At 43.2% G+C, this 21316-nt stretch overlaps 3 protein-coding genes across 28 annotated transcripts in view; 1 reads left to right on the top strand and 2 right to left on the bottom strand.

Moving 5' to 3' along the window:
• Positions 1 to 2693: 2693 nt before the first annotated feature.
• Positions 2694 to 11704, top strand: LOC110966942 (uncharacterized). 26 transcript variants are annotated; one of them, XM_051947978.1, is made up of 5 exons: positions 2694 to 5128; positions 8671 to 9989; positions 10110 to 10139; positions 10320 to 10349; positions 10496 to 11704. In XM_051947978.1, the coding sequence occupies exons 1-2, from the start codon at positions 3461 to 3463 to the stop codon at positions 8896 to 8898; spliced, it is 1896 nt and encodes a 631-aa protein (XP_051803938.1). In that variant the 5' UTR covers positions 2694 to 3460; the 3' UTR covers positions 8899 to 9989; positions 10110 to 10139; positions 10320 to 10349; positions 10496 to 11704. The 26 variants fall into 26 exon arrangements, with proteins under 26 accessions (XP_051803938.1, XP_051803934.1, XP_051803935.1 ...); XM_051947974.1 differs by having other exon boundaries at positions 10466 to 11704; XM_051947975.1 differs by lacking the exon at positions 10110 to 10139.
• Positions 11703 to 12984, bottom strand: LOC110966943 (achaete-scute homolog 5-like). The gene has a single exon (XM_022216442.2). The coding sequence runs from the start codon at positions 12488 to 12490 to the stop codon at positions 12011 to 12013; it is 480 nt and encodes a 159-aa protein (XP_022072134.1). The 5' UTR covers positions 12491 to 12984; the 3' UTR covers positions 11703 to 12010.
• A 2865-nt stretch (positions 12985 to 15849) lies between these two features.
• Positions 15850 to 21316, bottom strand: part of LOC127533923 (sex-determining region Y protein-like) — a 20111-nt gene continuing 14644 nt past the window's right edge. The window contains exon 2 of the mRNA XM_051947980.1: positions 15850 to 21316. This exon is cut by the window's right edge and continues 41 nt beyond it. Within this exon, the coding sequence (XP_051803940.1) occupies positions 15958 to 16545 (588 nt within the window). The 5' untranslated portion in view covers positions 16546 to 21316 and the 3' untranslated portion in view covers positions 15850 to 15957.

Here is a 21316-nt window from a genome sequence, read left to right as displayed (position 1 = left end):
GGGACTTCGAAAACGCCAGTAAGTCCATTTCTCTTTGTACGTATTAGTATATAATATTTTTCCACACAGAACCTTGTGGCGTTAAAACCACTTTAGGCTTCATATTATGCTAATTTAGCAAACGTGCTAATGTTCTCTAAGCTAGCTAATGCATAATCAAGGATTTAGCCCGCAGAATCAAAGATTTTTACCTGCGTTTTTTCTGGAGGGGCTAAGTTGTGGCGAAATAATATTTAAGTTATTTAACCCGTTGCGCTTCAGTTGCGCTTCAGTGTTCTGCCCGCAGTACACTTTGAGATCTGCATAAGCAATTTGCTAAATGACTGAAACTGCAAACGCGATTATACAAACACTATACGCCGATGGAAAGCTTAGATTCTCATGAATCCGCCGGTATAAACCACTTTCAGATGTGATTACCACAGCGGGTAATAAAACACATTTGTCCGACAAACAACGAATATCCATCCATCCGTTCTCTATACACTGCTTCAACGCACACAGCGTGACTCATATGTCCGGTTTCATTATTACACACAGATGAAAATATTCCACAAAAAACGGCCATAATCCAACCTTGGACATCCAGACGAAACAAGGCAGTAAAATATTTTGTCCAAAACATGTCTTGAAGACGGTATATGATCCACGAATAGGTCGTTTTCGAGGAAATGCACCTCGCGATGCGCGTCCAATATTCCCCGTATTTCTCATCATATTTTTATTTACAAATAGAATATTAGCCATTTTTTGTACTGAAAATGGCTGGAATTGACTGCAGCTTAAAGGGGTTATTTAATAAATAACATTGAATACTAATATTAATATTTAAGTTGATGAAAAATCCCTCCTGTAAGTGGAAATGTGTCTGTAGAAACGAGTCAAAGCCCTTTTACATTAGCTAGCTTAGAGAACATTAGCACGTTTGCTAAATTAGCATAATATGAAGCCTAAAGTGGTTTTAACGCCACAAGGTTCTGTGTGGAAAAATATTATATACTAATACGTACAAAGAGAAACGGACTTACTGGCGTTTTCGAAGTCCCAGGGCCGGGATTGGGAGTCAAATTCGGCCCGGGACTTTTTGGACCAGACCAGCCCACCTGTGCAATCGACTTGAATCCCCCCCCCCCCCCAGCTCATAGAGTTGATTACAATTCAGACCATAAAAAATCCTTTTTCAAACATTCTACCTGTGAAACACACTTTAAGACCATCGAGAAAAACTACAATATGCAGATGGAAGAATATAAATCACATTTTAATATTTTGGCAGCTTAACAAATAAAAATAATATATATATTTTTTGCCTTTTTATTGTGATAGTCGCAGTGAAGAGGGACAGGAGATGGGGAGAAAAGTAGGGGATGACATGCAGCAAAGGGCCGCAGGCAGGAATCAAACCCGGGCTGCTGCATTGGATTCTAGCTCCTATACATGGGTCACCTGCTTAACCCTATAAGCTATACGGGCGTCGGGTGCCCAATAATCAAAATTATTTAATAAATACCAGCGAACTGGCCCACATGTGGACCGGCCCTTCGGTCAAACGACCGAATGACATAACGTTCAATCCGCCCCTGAGGTGAACTCTCATCCATGCTTGGTCAAACAGTCTTACTGGCGTTAGCCAGCACAGGGCAATCTGCTCCTGTCCCCTTTCCTCAAAACCAAGAAGCGCGTTCTCGCGCTTTAAGCCCCGCCCCCCAGCCCCCGCCCCTCACGCGAAAACACTGCCAGTAAGATTGAAACTTCAATGTTTGTATTTTCGCTTTCAATTCAACATTTTTCAATGCCAAAACTTACTGTCAGCATTATAGCTCCATAGTGTAATTATTCATTGTGGATTTACTGATGATCTAGTGCCCTGGTAGTTGAGATAATGATGAGTTGTCATTTTGTCATGATTCATTGCACATGGGTTGGTCACTTTGCAAAAGTGAACCAAATACACACCAAGCAATACTCAGTGAGTACAATGTGAGAATGGGTTTGAAGGCCTATATAAAGGCCCAAAAAAGGCCACCATTGTTAGTCCAGTGAACAGCATCATGCCGCGTCTATCACATGAACAACGTCTCCGGGCACTGGGTATGGTGGAGGCCGCTTTGAGCTACAGTGATGTATCCAGGCGTATGGGCTGTTCCCAACCCACAATCAGAAGCCTGGTCCAAAGCATGCGCCGACGGATTGCTGCCTGCATCCAAGCAGATGGAGGCCATACTCGGTATTGACTGTTGTGACTTTGTGTTTGGCAGGTGTCGTTTTCTTTTGTGAAATTCTTTATTTTGAAATCATTCTTGAAACTTTAGATTTTTGTTTTGTATGCCAATATGCTAAACAAATGATTCACATGAAGAAAATCCAGTTTGGGGCTTCAAAATAAAAAATTATGTTGAAAAATATGGTCTCAAAGTTTCTATTGACTGTCAGTGTACATTAAAAAAATAAAAGTATAAAATAAACAGACATACACAGCAGAAAACTGCGATAAACATGGATATTACATTCATAGAAACTTTCTGAACATGTGACTCAGTAAACTGGTTCTGCTCAGATTCTGTTTAAAAATAAAGCTGAAACTGAAGAAGGAACACGTGGAACACACACCTGACACACACTCTTTATATAACACACACACACACATACACAAACACACTGACACTACGTCTGTGCGGCTCCGTGAACACCGCGTCGGTCCCTAAAAGCGGCTTCGCGGAAAACGGAAGTGGAGTCATTGCGGACGGTCCCTGAAGTTTCTGATGAAATCTCCAGCCGGAGCTAACGGACGAAGCTAACCGACGGTCAGACGGAACCACACGGCGGTAAACCTGCCCTCTGAAACGGCACTAACACCAGGAGACACAAAACTGGACACAGAAGCGAATCTGTGGCGGTTTTAAATCGAATATTTGACACTTTAGTGGCATCTCGGTTGACTGAACGTCGAGCTAATTAGCTCATTGTGCTAAGCTAACCTGCTAACTACCGTCACCCCGGAGGAGACCTCCACCGGCCGCCACCTTTACCGGAGCCTGAAATCAGACAAAATGGCCCGTTTGTCGTGTTCACTCCTGGATCTCCCTTCGCTCCGTGACTCCACCGCGCTGTGCCCCTCCGTGTGTCCCGGCTCCGAGTTCTCCACCAGGAAGAAGTCCAACCACCATTCCCAGCTCACCGCCGCGAACAGAGCCGCGCTCACGGACGATGTTTCCTGGGTGTCCTATGTGTCTAACGGTCGGTATGTGTTCTAGTCCGGTACACGCCGAGATTCTATAGAAAGGCCCGGTGTGAGTGAAGGAGAGCGCCGTTAGTCGGTGCCGCTGACCGGCAGTGAATCGGGGCTGAACCGCATCGGTTTGACAGCTGTCAGCGCAGAGAGCCGCCTGTCTCCGCGTTACCGCAGAGTTCAGCTCAGTTCGTGTCAGAAAAGTAGATTTTTGCACTTTAAGTTGTTAAAATGTTCAGGAATATGAGTAGTGAAGGACACTTATCCGGCGGGCACAGCCCGGCCTCTTCGCCCGGCCATGGAGTCTCCTCCCCTGGCCTTGTTAGCCAGGAAAGCTCGTGGATCGGGCTGCTGTCCAGGCCTGCGCTGGCCCTCCTGCAGAGGGTCCTGCCGGGCCCACGGGTCCGGAGCCCGGCTCTGGCTGAGAAGGGCCCCGGCTGGCTGCCTGTGGATTTAAACACCAGCTTTGTCCATGAAGAAAGTGAGTTTTTACAACAGCTGGATGGCATGATGCCGCTGACGCAGCACCCGCCGCCTCACCTGTCCTACCTGCGGTGTGACCACGGCGGCCCTCTGGAGCCGCAGCTCTGCGGAGCCTCAGCCTGGATGACCGCGGACTCTCTACGGGAAATGGGCCTCCAGAACGCCGCAGAACTGGACCTGAACCTGTGCCAGCAGACTCAACTGGGATACTTCTCTTCTGTCAGGACTTTCCTGAACCAGGTTCTACTGAGCTCCCAGGACTTGAGACCCCCCAGTGACTGGGTGTTGGAGGCCGGGGGCCCTCCAGTGAAGGGCGGCACTGGTCGGGGCCGGTGGGGCAGCTTCTGGGGGGCCGAGGAGGGCTCTCAGAGGGGGCTGCTGTCAGACCTGTCCTTGGTGGAGGACGGGACAGCTCCGGGTCTGCTTTGTCCTCCACCCGGGACAAAAGCCACCCCAGTGTTTTTCCCCAGTAGAGAATGGAGGCTGGGAGAACCCTCTGGACCGAGCCTCCACAAAGAGCAGCCCGCCAACAGAGGAGGCCTCCAAACCGTCCAGAGCATGGAGGGGTCCGAGGCAGACCTCCAGCTCAGCATCCGGACCCATCTGAGCAGCGAGGTGGCGGTTCTGACCCGGGAGCAGGACCACGGTTACTGCAGCCTGGAGGAGGAGCAGCTGAAGGCCCGGACACCGGAGGGTTCGGCTGGTGATGAGGAGCCTCCAGCAGCCCAGCAGGGTGGTTCTGGGTGGCCCGTGGATCTGAGCACCCCCCAGTGTCAGAACAAGGCCATCGCCTTCATCATGGGCTGCCCCTGCAGTGACGACGACGACAGCAGCCAATCAGACACCGGCGGCGACGACGGCTTTGACAGTGAGGGCTTGTCCGACCTGTCCGAATCCACGGGCGAGGATGAGGATGAGGACTCGGAAGTGGACTCAGAGTCGGAACGTCTGTGGAGCTCCTTGTGCCAGAGCCACGACCCGTACAACCCCCAGAACTTCACTGCCCGGCTGCAGAGCGGCACCGGGCCCCGGTCCATCCCCGGCTCCACGCCTCCATCCTCCCCCCGGTCCTCCCCCTGGTCCTCCCCTGCCTCCTCCATCTCCTCCTCGCCTCCCTCTGGACTGGACGTCTGGGAGGACTCGGCGTCAGCCAGCGAGGCAGATGAAGCCGAAAGCCTCCGTCTGTGGAGCTCCTTCAGCTCCTCCGACCCCTACAGCCCCTTCAACTTCCAGGCTCCGCTCAGGACTCAGGGGCCCGCCGAGGCCCCCAGCGGAGCCCAGACCCAGGGGAAGAAGGCCTCACCGACACCCCGACCAGCACTGGCATCCGAGTACCAGAGAAAGGAGGCCGAGGAGAGACTGGACAGCGGCTTCTCCGAACTATCCAGAACTCAGAGCTGCAGTGTCAGCAAGAAGGTAGGTCGATCTGTCACAGGTACCATAAACTACCTCTACGGTAGTTTAAATCTGGTTTTAGTCCTACGGTAGTTTATATCTGGTTTTACTGCTACGGTAGTTTATATCTGGTTTTACTGCTACGGTAGTTTATATCTGGTTTTACTGCTACGGTAGTTTAAATCTGGTTTTACTGCTACGGTAGTTTAAATCTGGTTTTACTGCTACGGTAGTTTAAATCTGGTTTAACTCCTACGGTAGTTTAAATCTGGTTTAACTCCTACGGTAGTTTAAATCTGGTTTAACTCCTACGGTAGTTTAAATCTGGTTTTACTGCTACGGTAGTTTAAATCTGGTTTAACTCCTACGGTAGTTTAAATCTGGTTTAACTCCTACGGTAGTTTAAATCTGGTTTTACTGCTACGGTAGTTTAAATCTGGTTTAACTCCTACGGTAGTTTAAATCTGGTTTAACTCCTACGGTAGTTTAAATCTGGTTTAACTCCTACGGTAGTTTATATCTGGTTTAACTCCTACGGTAGTTTATATCTGGTTTAACTCCTACGGTAGTTTAAATCTGGTTTAACTCCTACGGTAGTTTGAATCTGGTTTAACTCCTACGGTAGTTTGAATCTGGTTTAACTCCTACGGTAGTTTGAATCTGGTTTAACTCCTACGGTAGTTTGAATCTGGTTTAACTCCTACGGTAGTTTGAATCTGGTTTAACTCCTACGGTAGTTTATATCTGGTTTAACTCCTACGGTAGTTTATATCTGGTTTAACTCCTACGGTAGTTTAAATCTGGTTTAACTCCTACGGTAGTTTAAATCTGATTTAACTCCTACGGTAGTTTAAATCTGGTTTAACTCCTACGGTAGTTTAAATCTGGTTTAACTCCTACGGTAGTTTAAATCTGGTTTAACTCCTACGGTAGTTTAAATCTGGTTTAACTCCTACGGTAGTTTAAATCTGGTTTAACTCCTACGGTAGTTTAAATCTGGTTTAACTCCTTCGGTAGTTTAAATCTGGTTTAACTCCTACGGTAGTTTAAATCTGGTTTAACTCCTACGGTAGTTTATATCTGGTTTAACTCCTACGGTAGTTTATATCTGTTTACTCCTACGGTAGTTTAAATCTGGCTTAACTCCTACGGTAGTTTAAATCTGGTTTAACTCCTACGGTAGTTTAAATTGGGTTTAGACTCCTACGGTAGTTTATATCTGGTTTAACTCCTACGTAGTTTAAATCTGGTTTACTCTACGGTAGTTTAAATCTGGTTTAACTCTACGGTAGTTTATATCTGGTTTTACATGCTACGGTAGTTTATATCTGGTTTAACTCCTACGGTAGTTTAAATCTGGTTAACTCCTACGGTAGTTTATATCTGGTTTAACTCCTACGGTAGTTTATATCTGGTTTAACTCCTACGGTAGTTTATATCTGGTTTAACTCCTACGGTAGTTTATATCTGGTTTAACTCCTACGGTAGTTTAAATCTGGTTTAACTCCTACGGTAGTTTAAATCTGGTTTAACTCCTACGGTAGTTTAAATCTGGTTTAACTCCTACGGTAGTTTAAATCTGGTTTAACTCCTACGGTAGTTTAAATCTGGTTTTACTGCTACGGTAGTTTATATCTGGTTTAACTCCTACGGTAGTTTATATCTGGTTTAACTCCTACGGTAGTTTAACACTAGAACACCCAAGAGGGGATCAGTTGTTACATATCATTATTGAATCCAGAGAAGGGTTATTTGACCCTATTCAGCATATCTAAATGGTAAATGGTTGTATTTATGTAGTGCTTTTATCCAAACCGCTTTACATGATACGTCACATTCACCCACTGATGGTGGAAGCTGCCATGCAAGGCGCTAACCACAACCCATCAGGAGCAGTTAGGGGTTAGGTGTCTTACTCAGGGACACCTCTACATGAGCACGACGGGCCGAGGATCAAACCGGCAACCTTCCAGTTACAAGACGGCCACTCTACCCACTGAGCCATGTCACCCTGATATCTTTTGTGAGTATTGAGGTCCTTATTAGTCATTTGCATTCACACTAGCAAAACCAATTTTTTTTGGCTATAAAGCAAGCCCAGAAAGTGGTCAGAAGACCCCGATACCAAACTGACGACTCTGGATAGCTACATTTAGCATCTGAATATTTGCAAATGTGGCTGCAGGGCTTCCTTGGCTTTGTCACACAATAGGCCACTCAAACAGGCAATCAAGCAGACGATCCTTTTACATATTCCTGTGGGGTCACTGCCTGGGTGTGGAACGGTGCTGTTCACAGACCAACAAACTGCAGGTTACCTACCCCTGCTCTATATACAAGATACAGTGTAACTAAATATTCAGACAGAGAAACTGAGACCGTTGTTCTTTTGTAATGTTTTCATGTTCAGACGTGTGTATATATATATATATATATATATAAGACATTTGAGAACCACTGGTTTACTCTGATTCATCAGTAGCTGGAGCTCCAGTAGAACTGTTCTAGATGTCTACTGTCAGTGTTGGATGATCAGGACAGTTTCAGGAGGTCACATTTGAGGACTGCGTTTTTGTTTCTCAGGTTGATCATGTGATCACGTGTTGACAGGAAGTTAGTGATTTCCAGCCTTAAGGACCTTCAACCTTCAGTCAGCAGATCCGGAGGCTCAGGTTACTGCAGAGAACAGGAAGGAGAAACCATGAACCTTCTTTATCTTATGGAGGTCCAGCAGCCACCAGGTCTCCTCAGATGTTCAACCTGAACTTATGTCTCCTCCTCCTCCTTCTTCTACCTCCATGTTTCCTCTACATTCATTCAGCAGCAACGGCCCGTCATTCCTCAATTGAAGCCACCACTTCTCTTATGTGTTTTTTATATTTTTTTTATTGTCACTAAAAGCTCCACGGCAGAGTGCTGCTCTGGGTCTGGTACTGAGGTAAAAACTACAGATAACTGATCAGTATCTGCTCTGATGCGTCGGGTTAATACGACGTTAATTATTACACCTTCAGAGTGACGTCAGAGGAGAGTGTTCTGGGTAAATAGGGCAGCGACTTACTGGAGAAACGTTATCTGAAGATAATTCATAATAGATTCTACAAGTTAAACATTGATGTTAACGGTACGTAGCATATCAGTAGCTTCAGTTAACTGGTGCCAACTCAGTGTCTCCCGTCAGTAAACTATTGATAGCATGTAACTGCATTTTCAGATCAACTTGTTCAATTATTTATTTTATTTTTACATTTTATTTTTATTTTATTTTTAGCCGTTAAAAGCTATTTTCAACTGGCCGTTCAAAAATAGGTTGTAAAATCTGCAGTCAGATGTCATCTGTTTGCGCTGCTGCTGCTGCTGAATAAATCCTGGAGGAAACTCTGGCTCTACTCTGATCTTCTTCTGGAGATGTTTCTGGATGGATCTCCAACTACTCGATCCTCTGATCTTCATCTGTGGTTCTACTTCAAGTCAAACTGATCAGCAGAGAAAGAAAAGTTCAGAGAATTAAAACCGCTGCTTCCTGTTATTAATGTCTCCTCCTCTTCCTCCTCCTCCTCCAGGTGCGTTTCAGTGATGTCATAGAGGAGTTCTTCCTGGGTTCTGAGGACCGTCGGGGTCCATGGGAGGAGTTAGCTCGTGATCGTTGTCGTTTCCTGCGTCGCTGCCAAGAGGTGGAGCAGAGCATCTCCTTCGTGTTGCAGCCGCAGCACCGCCGCAGCGTGCAGCAGCGCATGGAGGCCTCCTACCTGCTGGACCATGAGGAGCTGCAGAGGAGCAGCTCAGACTGATGCAGCTGTCAACCCAAACATGCAGCGATGCGGAGCCACAGTAAGGTGGTGTTATTAAGGTTGTATGGGGTTTGAAGGGCTCGTGGTCACTGTGAGGAACATCTCCAGGTCTGCTGTCTCCAGCTGCTCTAGATTATTTTTCTAACCCAGAGGAGGACCTGATGTTCAGCAAGAGCTGAGAGACGTTTGATGGACTGATGGAAGGACCCCATCTCCACAAGATCTTTAATTACCGACTTTATCTCCACAAGATCTTTAATTACCGACTTTATCTCCACAAGATCTTTAATTACCGACTTTATCTCCACAAGATCTTTAATTACCGACTTTATCTCCACAAGATCTTTAATTACCGACTTTATCTCCACAAGATCTTTAATTACCGACTTTATCTCCACAAGATCTTTAATTAACGACTTTATCTCCTCAAGATCTTTAATTACCGACTTTATCTCCTCAAGATCTTTAATTACCGACTTTATCTCCTCAAGATCTTTAATTACCGACTTTATCTCCTCAAGATCTTTAATTACCGACTTTATCTCCGCAAGATCTTTAATTAACGACTTTATCTCCTCAAGATCTTAAATTACCGACTTTATCTCCTCAAGATCTTTAATTACCGACTTTATCTCCACAAGATCTTTAATTACCGACTTTATCTCCTCAAGATCTTTAATTACCGACTTTATCTCCGCAAGATCTTTAATTACCGACTTTATCTCCGCAAGATCTTAAATTACCGACTTTATCACCACAAGATCTTTAATTAACGACTTTATCTCCACAAGATCTTTAATTAGCGACTTTGTCTCCACAAGATCTTTGATTAACGACTTTATCTCCACAAGATCTTTGATTAACGACTTTATCTCCACAAGATCTTTAATTAACGACTTTATCTCCACAAGATCTTTAATTAACGACTTTGTCTCCACAAGATCTTTGATTAACGACTTTGTCTCCACAAGATCTTTGATTAACGACTTTATCTCCACAAGATCTTTGATTAACGACTTTATCTCCACAAGATCTTTAATTACCGACTTTATCTCCACAAGATCTTTGATTAACGACTTTGTCTCCACAAGGTCTTTGATTAACGACTTTGTCTCCACAAGATCTTTGATTAACGACTTTGTCTCCACAAGATCTTTGATTAACGACTTTGTCTCCACAAGATCTTTGATTAACGACTTTGTCTCCACAAGATCTTTGATTAACGACTTTGTCTCCACAAGGTCTTTGATTAACGACTTTGTCTCCACAAGATCTTTGATTAACGACTTTGTCTCCACAAGATCTTTGATTAACGACTTTGTCTCCACAAGATCTTTGATTAACGACTTTGTCTCCACAAGATCTTTGATTAACGACTTTATCACCACAAGATCTTTAATTACCGACTTTATCTCCACAAGATCTTTGATTAACGACTTTGTCTCCACAAGGTCTTTGATTAACGACTTTGTCTCCACAAGATCTTTGATTAACGACTTTGTCTCCACAAGATCTTTGATTAACGACTTTATCTCCACAAGATCTTTAACGACTTTATCACCACAAGGTCTTTGATTAACGACTTTATCTCCACAAGGTCTTTGATTAACGACTTTATCTCCACAAGGTCTTTCATTCATGAATCTAAATCGTTCAGTTTGTTTCTCGTCAGTTCCAGAAGAACGCAGATGATTAATTCCTGATGTTTATCAGAAATATTCTCTTTTACATCAACCAATCAGCAGCTGAAGATTTAAGTTTGGAAATAGGAAATATTCCTGATTGATCAGCTGCTGATTGATCAGTTCGGTATTAATCTTATTGATCAATGCTTCTGGTGTCTTTCTTCTGACAGTAAACTGCAGGAAACTGATCCTCATTTATTATTTAGAGTCCAGCAGCTGATTGATGGATCAGAATCATTGATGGATCAGTCATTGATCAATCATCTGCTTGCCTTCCTGTTTCCTCTTTAAAGCCAAAGATGTCTAATCACCAATAATCAATAATCACTTCTAATCAGTCTGATCGAGTCAGTGTGCTGTGAGTCCATGAACTGAATGTCCAGCAGGAGGCGCTGCCACGTGTTCCAGCTGATCTATGGGAAAAGTTCCACAAGCAGGTGTTCTGCTCCAGATGTTCGAAAAGTTCCACAACATTTGCTTCTGGAACTTTCCACACCCTAACCAAGCCCTAACCTAGAACATCTGGACCTGAATGTCTTGGGTTGAATGTTGGACCAGAATGTTCTGCTCCAGATGTTCTGCTCCAGATGTTCTGCTCCAGATGTGTTCAGAACTTCTATGCTGAGCTAGAAGCAGAAACTGCAGAAATGATTTCTCCATGAATCTTTATTGAACAAGAAGTCAGTTTGAGAATAAAAACAGTGGGAACTTTAAAACAGTGGGAACATTACTACAGTGGGAACGTTAAACAGTTAGAACGTTTGAACGGCAAAGAGGACTGAAAAGTTAAAGAACCAAACTTCAGGGTTCCTGTCGGAACTAAAAGGTTCTTGTATAAAACATCAGAACTCTGAAGGAGAACTTCAGCTGGGCGTTCAGTTCACATTAATGAAGGTTTCTGCACCAACCACGGCCGCACGCTAACATGCTAACAGGTGTGTTGGAGCTCCAGGATGGACACGTGTTGAATCTGACATCCGTGTTTGTGAGGACATACAGACTGAACCTCAGGAGGAGCTCTGGTGTTCTTTTAGAAAAGCTTTTATTTTTCTAACGTTTGGTTTGGTTGGTTCTGCTTCATCTCCTCAGATCAATAAGAATAAAATCAATATTTAATGATCGCTGATCGGCTCTGTCTGCTCACTCTATCACACACACAGGTTTTATTGATCGGTTTATTGATCGGATGATGGCAGTTTAACGGGAAACTTGAGCGACGTCTGAATCTGAGCTGCTTTATTACATACGTTTTTTATTCTGACACTCTGTGTTTCCTGATTGATAATCAGTCTATTAATCACCAGCAGGTAGGTTCAAGATGATCACACAGGTGAGAGGAAGTGATTGGTCAAGGACCCATAAGTAGTCAGCAGGTGTTTTGTTTAGGTGTAGTGTCCAGGTGTAGCTCCAGGTAGATTTTTACCCGGTCAGCCCTCTGACTCTCCTCCACACTCTGCAGGTGAGGAGGTTGTGGGTGTGGCCCTGCTGCTGGGCTCCTCCTCCTCTACCAGCCCCTGCAGGTACTTGATGTACCTGATGGCAGCCCTCAGCGTCTCCACCTTGCTGAGCCTCTTGTCGGCGCTGCGTCCTGGCAGGTGGTCCCTGAGCTTGGCATAGCCCTGGTTCACACACTTCACCCGCTGACGCTCACGCTCGTTCCTCTTCTGGATGAAGGCCGGCTCAAATGGACACTCGTAGATGCCGAAGGGTCCGTGGGGGTGGAAGGGGCTCAGGTAGGGCAGCAGGGGGTTCTGGTAGAGGCCCAGCCCGTCCACGCCTGGCGGGTACAGCAGGAAGGGGACGGAACCCGACGCCGAGTCCGAGTGCTGAGAGACACCGCGTTCCTCACAGAGACCAGCAGGGGGAGACAGCAGGCTCAGGTAGGACGGAGAGAAGGCGGAGCTCATCGTTACATGGACAGACCAATACCTGCCGAACACACCTGGTCAGATCAACGGTCACCAGAAACGCCCACGATCATCATCTGACGGTCGGAGAGGTCTATCCTGTGGAGACACAGAGACTACAGTTACAGGCTGCAACTGTGGATCAGTTTATCCATCAGCTGGTCTCTGAACCCATCAGAGGTTCTAAACGAGGTTACCGATAGTTTACCTCAGAACTCCAGACTGGAACCTGTTTAGAATGCAGGTTAAAATGTATCATGGTTCATCCTCTGAGTGTAGAACGATGATCGGGTTGATTCGTTGTCCCTTCAGTCTGAACAGGAAGTTCCTGTCGGTTTTTCTTTTGTCTCTCTGATGTGGAACAACGATCAGCTGTTTGGATCTTCTGATGAGGAACCGATCGATAACTGATCAATGTTTTGGTGACGTTTAAAACTGAACACGTATTACTGCAGTTCAGTCTGGGTCAACCTGATGCTAGAACATCAGAACGTTAAAACGTTATAGCATAAGAAAAGGACAATGGAACATTATAACGCAAGAACATCAGAACACTAGAACATTATAACATAAGAGCATCAGAACACTAGAACATTATAACAAGAACATCAGAACGTTATAACACTAGAGCATCAAAACGTTAGAACGTTATAACATAAGAACATCAGAACACTAGAACATTATAACATAAGAACATCAGAACACTAGAACATTATAACATAACATCAGAACACTAGAACATTATAACATAACATCAGAACACTAGAACATTATAACATAAGAGCATCAGAACGTTACAACACTAGAGCATCAAAACGTTAAAACATAACATAAGAACATCAGAACACTAGAACGTTAGAACATCAGAACGTTAAAACGTTATAGCATAAGAAAAGGACAATGGAACATTATAACGCAAGAACATCAGAATGTTATAACACTAGAGCATCAAAACGTTAAAACATAACATAAGAACATCAGGACACTAGAACGTTATAAGAGCATCAGAACACTAGAACATTATAACAAGAACATCAGAACGTTATAACACTAGAGCATCAAAACGTTACAACATTATAACATAAGAACATCAGAACACTAGAACATTATAACATAAGAACATCAGAACGTTACAACACTAGAGCATCAAAACGTTAAAACATAAGAACATCAGAACACTAGAACGTTATAAGAACATCAGAACGTTAAAACGTTATAGCATAAGAAAAGGACAATGGAACATTATAACACAAGAACATCAGAATGTTAGAACGTTAGAACATAACACTACAGAGCACATAAAACAGGAACGAATAGACTCAGGGACAGTTTCTTCCCCAGAGCCATCAGTGCTCTGAACAACAAGAAAACATGAACACAATGACAATAACATGACCGGGAACACGCATCATACATGCAATCTTGTGCAATATTCATTTCACACTGAATCTCCACTCACCTCCAAGAACAATATGCAAAGTCACTTTATCAGTATGTGCAATTTAAAGCTCTTGTTTTTCTTATTTCATTGTTTACCCGTTATACAATGACAATAAAGGCTTTCTATTCTATTCTATTCTATTCTATTAGAACAGTAGTGTTCTAGTGTTCTAACACGAGAACATTATAACATCAGAACATCAGGACGTTAGAAAAATAGAACATCAGAATGGTAAAGCATGTTATAACAATAAAACATCAGAACGCTAGAACAATAGAAAGTTAGAACATTACAACATTAGAACACAAGATCACTAGAACATCAGAACATTAGATTGTTAGAACCGTAGTATAGTAGAACATTAGAAAAATACAACAGAACGTTTGGTGATCGTTACATCAGGACATTAGATAATTAAAACATTGGGACATTAAAATGTTACAACATTACATCAAAACATTAGAATATCAGGATATTAGAACAGTATAATGGTAGAACATCAGAACGTTACAATATCAGGATGATAGAACAGTAGAATGTTTGAACGTTAGAACATGAGCCTCTGAAGTTGGTGAAATTGTGGACCAAAGTCTGTATTTCAGTAGAACTGTGAACTCATTTGTAAATAAACACTTTGAGGAATTTTATGGAACCAATAATTCAGTTCTGTTCTCTACTGAATCCATCTAATGGTTCTGATGGAACTGTTCTGTCTGTTCTCTCCACATCTCGTGACTGTTGGTTTTGTTCCTGGAGATCCTGAACCTGTTTATTTTCTTAAGTTTGGTTCGAGATAACTGATAAAGTGGGAACAGAACCTGAGTTCTTACCTGAAAGGTTCTAAACAGCTTTAATGTTCTCTGCAGATTCACAAAATCACAAGAACCCGATGATCTCAACACTACCTTCAGTTTGTTCTCATCTGTCTTTTAAAACAAAGACATGAATGAGGAGTCTGAAGAACCAACAGAACCACAAGAACCTCAAGAACCAACAGAACCACAAGAACCAGCAGAACCACAAGAACCTCAAGAACCAACAGAACCACAAGAACCAGCAGAACCACAAGAACCAGCAGAACCACAAGAACCTCAAGAACCAACAGAACCACAAGAACCAGCAGAACCACAAGAACCAGCAGAACCACAAGAACCTCAAGAACCAACAGAACCACAAGAACCAGCAGAACCACAAGAACCAGCAGAACCACAAGAACCAACAACACAATCAATCAGTCGACTTCACTGAGTCTGTTGTGTATCTGTTGTGTATTTGTTGTGTGTCTGTTGTGTATTTGTTGTGTATCTGTTGTGTGTCTGTGTGTCTGTTGTGTGTCTGTTGTGTATCTGTTGTGTGTCTGTTGTGTGTCTGTTGTGTATTTGTTGTGTATCTGTTGTGTGTCTGTGTATCTGTTGTGTGTCTGTTGTGTATCTGTTGTGTGTCTGCTGTGTATCTGTTGTGTGTCTGTTGTGTATCTGTTGTGTGTCTGTTGTGTATCTGTTGTGTGTCTGTGTATCTGTTGTGTATCTGTTGTGTGTCTGTTGTGTATCTGTTGTTTGTTGTGTATCTGTTGTGTGTCTGTTGTGTATTTGTTGTGTATCTGTTGTGTGTCTGTGTATCTGTTGTGTGTCTGTTGTGTATCTGTTGTGTGTCTGTGTATCTGTTGTGTGTCTGTTGTGTATCTGTTGTTTGTTGTGTATCTGTTGTGTGTCTGTTGTGTATTTGTTGTGTGTCTGTTGTGTATTTCTTATGTATCTGTTGTGTGTCTGTTGTGTGTCTGTGTATCTGTTGTGTGTCTGTTGTGTGTCTGTTGTGTATCTGTGTATCTGTTGTGTATCTGTGTGTCTGTTGTGCATCTGTTGTGTGTCTGTTGTGTATTTCTTATGTATCTGTTGTGTGTCTGTTGTGTATCTGTCGTGTGTCTGTTGTGTATCTGTGTGTCTGTTGTGTGTCTGTTGTGTATCTGTGTGTCTGTTGTGTATCTGTGTGTCTGTTGTGCATCTGTTGTGTGTCTGTTGTGTATTTCTTATGTATCTGTTGTGTATCTTTTGTGTATCTGTCGTGTGTCTGTTGTGTATCTGTTGTGTGTCTGTTGTGTGTCTGTTGTGTATTTGTTGTGTATCTGTTGTGTGTCTGTGTATCTGTTGTGTGTCTGTTGTGTATCTGTTGTGTGTCTGTGTATCTGTTGTGTATCTGTTGTGTGTCTGTTGTGTATCTGTTGTTTGTTGTGTATCTGTTGTGTGTCTGTTGTGTATTTGTTGTGTGTCTGTTGTGTATTTCTTATGTATCTGTTGTGTGTCTGTTGTGTGTCTGTGTATCTGTTGTGTGTCTGTTGTGTGTCTGTTGTGTATCTGTGTATCTGTTGTGTATCTGTGTGTCTGTTGTGCATCTGTTGTGTGTCTGTTGTGTATTTCTTATGTATCTGTTGTGTGTCTGTTGTGTGTCTGTGTATCTGTTGTGTGTCTGTTGTGTGTCTGTGTATCTGTTGTGTGTCTGTTGTGTATTTCTTATGTATCTGTTGTGTGTCTGTTGTGTGTCTGTGTATCTGTTGTGTGTCTGTTGTGTGTCTGTTGTGTATCTGTGTATCTGTTGTGTATCTGTGTCTGTTGTGCATCTGTTGTGTGTCTGTTGTGTATTTCTTATGTATCTGTTGTGTATCTTTTGTGTATCTGTTGTGTGTCTGTTGTGTATCTGTGTGTCTGTTGTGTGTCTGTGTATCTGTTGTGTGTCTGTTGTGTATCGGTTGTGTGTCTGTTGTGTGTCTGTTGTGTATCTGTGTGTCTGTTGTGCATCTGTTGTGTATCTGTTGTGTGTCTGTTGTGTATCTGTTGTGTGTCTGTTGTGTATCTGTCGTGCGTGTCCGTCTCACCTGCAGCTCGTCCTCCTTCTCTCTGACCTGGATGAGGAGGTGCAGCTCTACCTGCTGCTGCCTGCTGAAGCTCCGCCCCTCCAGGTGTGTGATGGGCGTCAGGTGAGGAGAGAAACTCAAGTAAATAAATAAATAAATATAAATCTATTAATATGAATCTATCAATATAAATCTATTGATATTAATTATAACTATAAATCTATAAACATGAATCTATTAATATTAATCAGATAATGTAAATCTGTAGATCTAAACACTGGTCTAAGGTCGTAGAACATCCCAGTGTTCCCAGTGTTTTTCTGTAGTTCCAGTGGTCCAGTCTAGTGAATGTGTTGAACCATCAGAGGTTAATAAAGGTCAGATTCCCCAGAACTGAACAACAAAGAACATCTAGAGTTCTGCTCATAAGGGCAGACTGGACCACTGGAACTACAGTTAAAATAGTGGGAATACTGGGATGTTCTAGAATTGTTGACTCATAGTTTAGACCTGTAAATACAGAAGTAGGACTCTATAGATCTATAGCTCTGAATCTATAACTCTATGGATCTATAACTCTATAGATCTGTGACTCTGGAGGTGTAAACGTTCTCGTTGTTCCGTCCCAGCTGACAGAAATGAGTGTTTTCCGTTTCCTCGTCTGAATCCCGTCTTAGCAGATGAAAGCGTCGACACACACCCTTCCTGTCATCACACACTCTGATGACTGTTTACACCTGAAACCCGACACACCTGAGCTCAGGTGAGCCGCTCAGCTCCACTTTATAGTCTCCATTCATGTGCTGAGGAACTCGGACCTGATCCACTCGGTTCTCTGTCAGGCTGTGAAACCTTTAACTTTTTCACAAAGTCCTGAGACCTGACTCGTGACCTGAGTATCTTCAGCAGTGACTCGGGTCACTGGAAACCAAACCGAGTCACTGCTGAAGATACTCGGTTTGGTCATTGGAAAGGGTTCAAACTGAGCAGTCCACTATAGGAGAAGACAACTGAAATGTTTGGACCATTTTTGAATAAAGGATTAAGAAAAGATGGCTCATAGTGCAAAAGAGAAAGAGAGAGAGAGAATCCAATGAGCAGTTATCTCCTAAATTTATTGAATTTATCGTCAGAGAATCGCTGGTTCCTGCAGCCCAGAGGGTCTAACCCAGGTGGGATCTGAGGGACGATTAAGCTGGTCGGTGAGGAAATTCACCGAGCTGCTCACTGCCTTCATCCAGACGCCTGTCCCGAATGTCGAATTTTTGAATTAATTTACCATTCACGTCTGTTAATAGCAGCTTTCCTCTTAACAGATTTGGCACTTGGTAAGTTAAGGTTAAAGTTTAGAGGTTTGCACATGAATAACTCCAGGGATAAGTTTAAATAAGACCACCGACGGCCCCAGAGACGAGGTAACTTTCAGAACCTTTTTACATGTAATGCACACATTAGCCTGACTTTTTACCACCAGAGAAAATATACATATGATTAATCATTGTGATAGGGATAAAGTGAATTTCCAGTCAGTTCAATTTCATTTCAGGATAAATGTTTATTATAATATTTGAGCAGGGGCAGCAATAGCTCAAGAATCACAAAACTCAATGAGACTGATTCAAAACATCAACATTAATATTCTTCCAACTGACTATCACGACTCATGAATGGAACTATGCTTACATAATAGAAAAGTAATAATCACCCACATTAAGTCATTTGCAGGTTGGAGAGCAGTCGGTGTGGCCACCGCTCACCTGGAGACCCACGAGCCTCCGAGGCTCACCGGTTCAGGGGGAAGTGGAGGGGGTTCAGCCCAGATTTAGATCTGCTTCTATCCTTTTTTGTCGTTTGGGCCAATAGAAACTTTGTTAATTCCCTCTGGTGGTGTTCCTCACAGAGACAATAGAATTCAGTAACGTTCCTTCAATCAGGATTATTCTCAGACCACAGTCCTCTGGAGCTAAACACATTCTGTATATTCTAAATGGTAAATGGTTGTATTTATGTAGCGTTTTTATCCAAAGCGCTTTACATGATACGTCACATTCACCCACTGATGGTGGAAGCTGCCATGCAAGGCGCTAACCACAACCCACCAGGAGCAGTTAGGGGTTAGGGGTCTTGCTCAGGGACACCTGACATGAACACAAAGGATCAAACTGGCAACCTTCCAGTTACAAGACGGCCACTCTACCCACTGAGCCATGGCACCCCTTCATATTCTGTGTAAATAAAAATGATCTATATCTGTACATCATGTACATCAGCTCCAGAAATGCACCATTTTCACTGTTCACTTTAAGTTATTTTATGTTGTTATGTCATGTTATGTTACGCTATGTTATGTTAATTTTTCTTATTACATAATGTTAAAGTTATGTTAGTATTTTTTTTGTTACATAATTTATGTTTATTATTTAATTTTCTATTTGTCTAGTACAAGAGGGTACTGTAAAATACCGGAGTCAGATTCCTTGTATGTGCTCACATACTTGGCAAATAAAAGTGATTCTGATTCTGAATCCTCAAACCGTGCAGAAAGAGCAGTCCTTTAGTCCATTATTCCAGTAGAACAGTTATTCCGTTGCAGAACATGTTGAATCACCCCTCCGTGGTAAAATCCTCTCTGATCACAGCTGTTGCCACCAGGAGCCAGTCAGACGACTTGCTCCGAGTGGTTACCTCACAACAACTCCCCACTTGCTTCTTTATCAGGTGTACTTTATACTAAACTGAACCCCTTCAGATTTTACATACGCAATGATCTCATACTAAATTGACATAAGCAATGACTTCATGTTTTCCCCTCTCCCAACTCACTCACTCTTCCCCCTCATCGATCATAAGACCTCTCCATGTTTGAGGAACTAAAACTATCTTTTGGACCATCTAGCCACCCCCCTGATCTCTCCTGTCTGCTGATCAGGAAATGGAGAAGCTGATGTCAGCATCTAACTCTCACTGACACCCCATTATGCAATCTTTGGCACAATCTGCACAGACTTACAAAAATCCCTGAAGTCTATTTCCAGTTTAACAACCTTTACTGTGAACATTTGTCCTTAGTTCACCTTAGCTCTTAACTTCTTATACCCCCGTTTCTTATGAACATTATAGCACTTAAAACATCTCCCATTTCATAAAGCATCAGTTTCTACAAAGATCGGCATCAACAAACATGGAAGGATCTCCATGAAGATGAAAAGTTCAGAGCAGAAAGTCAAAGAACCAAAGTGAGTCCAGCTGCTTCAGATGTGGTTCAAAGGGTTCTCCATGGAAACCAGAGTCAATGTGAAGGAACCTTCAGAACATCAACCTCTATGGACAGAGGACCAGAACTAAACCTGAACATGAGAAGAAGCCTGATGGATGCTGGAGAACATTCTTTGGTCAGATGAAGATCAATGAGTTGGGCTCAGATGGAGTCCAGATGTTTGGTGAGAACCTGACCAGGACTACCACAGTGGATGGATGGTCCTGATGGTGAAGCATGGAGGTGGGAGTGTGATGATCTGGGGCTGCATGAGGTCAGAAGGTGTTGAAGACATTTCTAGATGCAGCATGAAGGTCTGAGGAGGAACCAGAAGATGTTCAGATCTCTGAGTTCATTCTTCATGGTGACTGAACTGAACTTTTACACTTTACTTCCTTTATTTCTGGTTTTCAGCTGGTTTCCATCCAGAGCCGTCAGTGGCTGAACCTCCAACCTTACAAGTCGTTGAACATCTCCTTCAAATGTGTTTTCATCTTTTCAAACTCATCAGTGACCTTCTGGCTCTGATCAGCTGACTGGATGATGGCATCTCTTAACTCTCTGTCCTCCTCAGGGGTTGGAGTGAGTCTGAAGACTCTAACAATGAGAATCACCAGATTTTGTATCGTCTGCGTTGATAGCGTAGCTACAAGAAGAGCTTCTATACTTTGCACCTTCAGTTCAGACACTCGTCTGAGGATCCCCTCATACTCCTCCATGTTGATCAGAGCTTTTCCAGACTGATCTTCAGCTGCTTTGACCTCCAGTGTTTCACATGTCTCCTTTATTTCTTCCAGGGTTCTCTTCAGTGGTTCAACAATCTCCTGAAATTCTTTCCCCAGTGTTTTTACTGCTGTTGCACAATCCTTTTCTGAGCACATCTTGTCCAAATTTGCACCAAGAACCACACCTATACCACCACCAGCACCAATAGCTCCACCACCAGCAACAACAACAGCTAAACTCGCTCCTCCAGTAAACGGAGCTGCAAGAAGTCCAAGTCCAAGTCCTACTGCAAGTCCAACTCCACCTGCTACTACTCCTGTTTCTCTACCTTTGTCTGTCCTTCTCTGCACTCTTTTTACTTTCTCAGAAATTCTCCGTAACTCTTCCACTATCTCTCTCATCCTTGATTCTTTGGTGTCAAACTGGTGGATGAATTTAGTTCCTGCTTTACTAAGTTTTTTCTCTAATTCATAGAAACCAACAGGCAGCTGTCTGCTGGACCTTCCTGGTTTTGATGCCATCTCGTGAAGGTTCCTCTGGACCAGTTCAGGAGTT

Source organism: Acanthochromis polyacanthus, chromosome 5 (genome assembly GCF_021347895.1).
Source record: "Acanthochromis polyacanthus isolate Apoly-LR-REF ecotype Palm Island chromosome 5, KAUST_Apoly_ChrSc, whole genome shotgun sequence".
NCBI classification, from domain to species: domain Eukaryota; kingdom Metazoa; phylum Chordata; class Actinopteri; family Pomacentridae; genus Acanthochromis; species Acanthochromis polyacanthus.
Note: the sequence above shows the minus strand (reverse complement) of the source record. Positions and strands in the feature narration are given on the sequence as shown.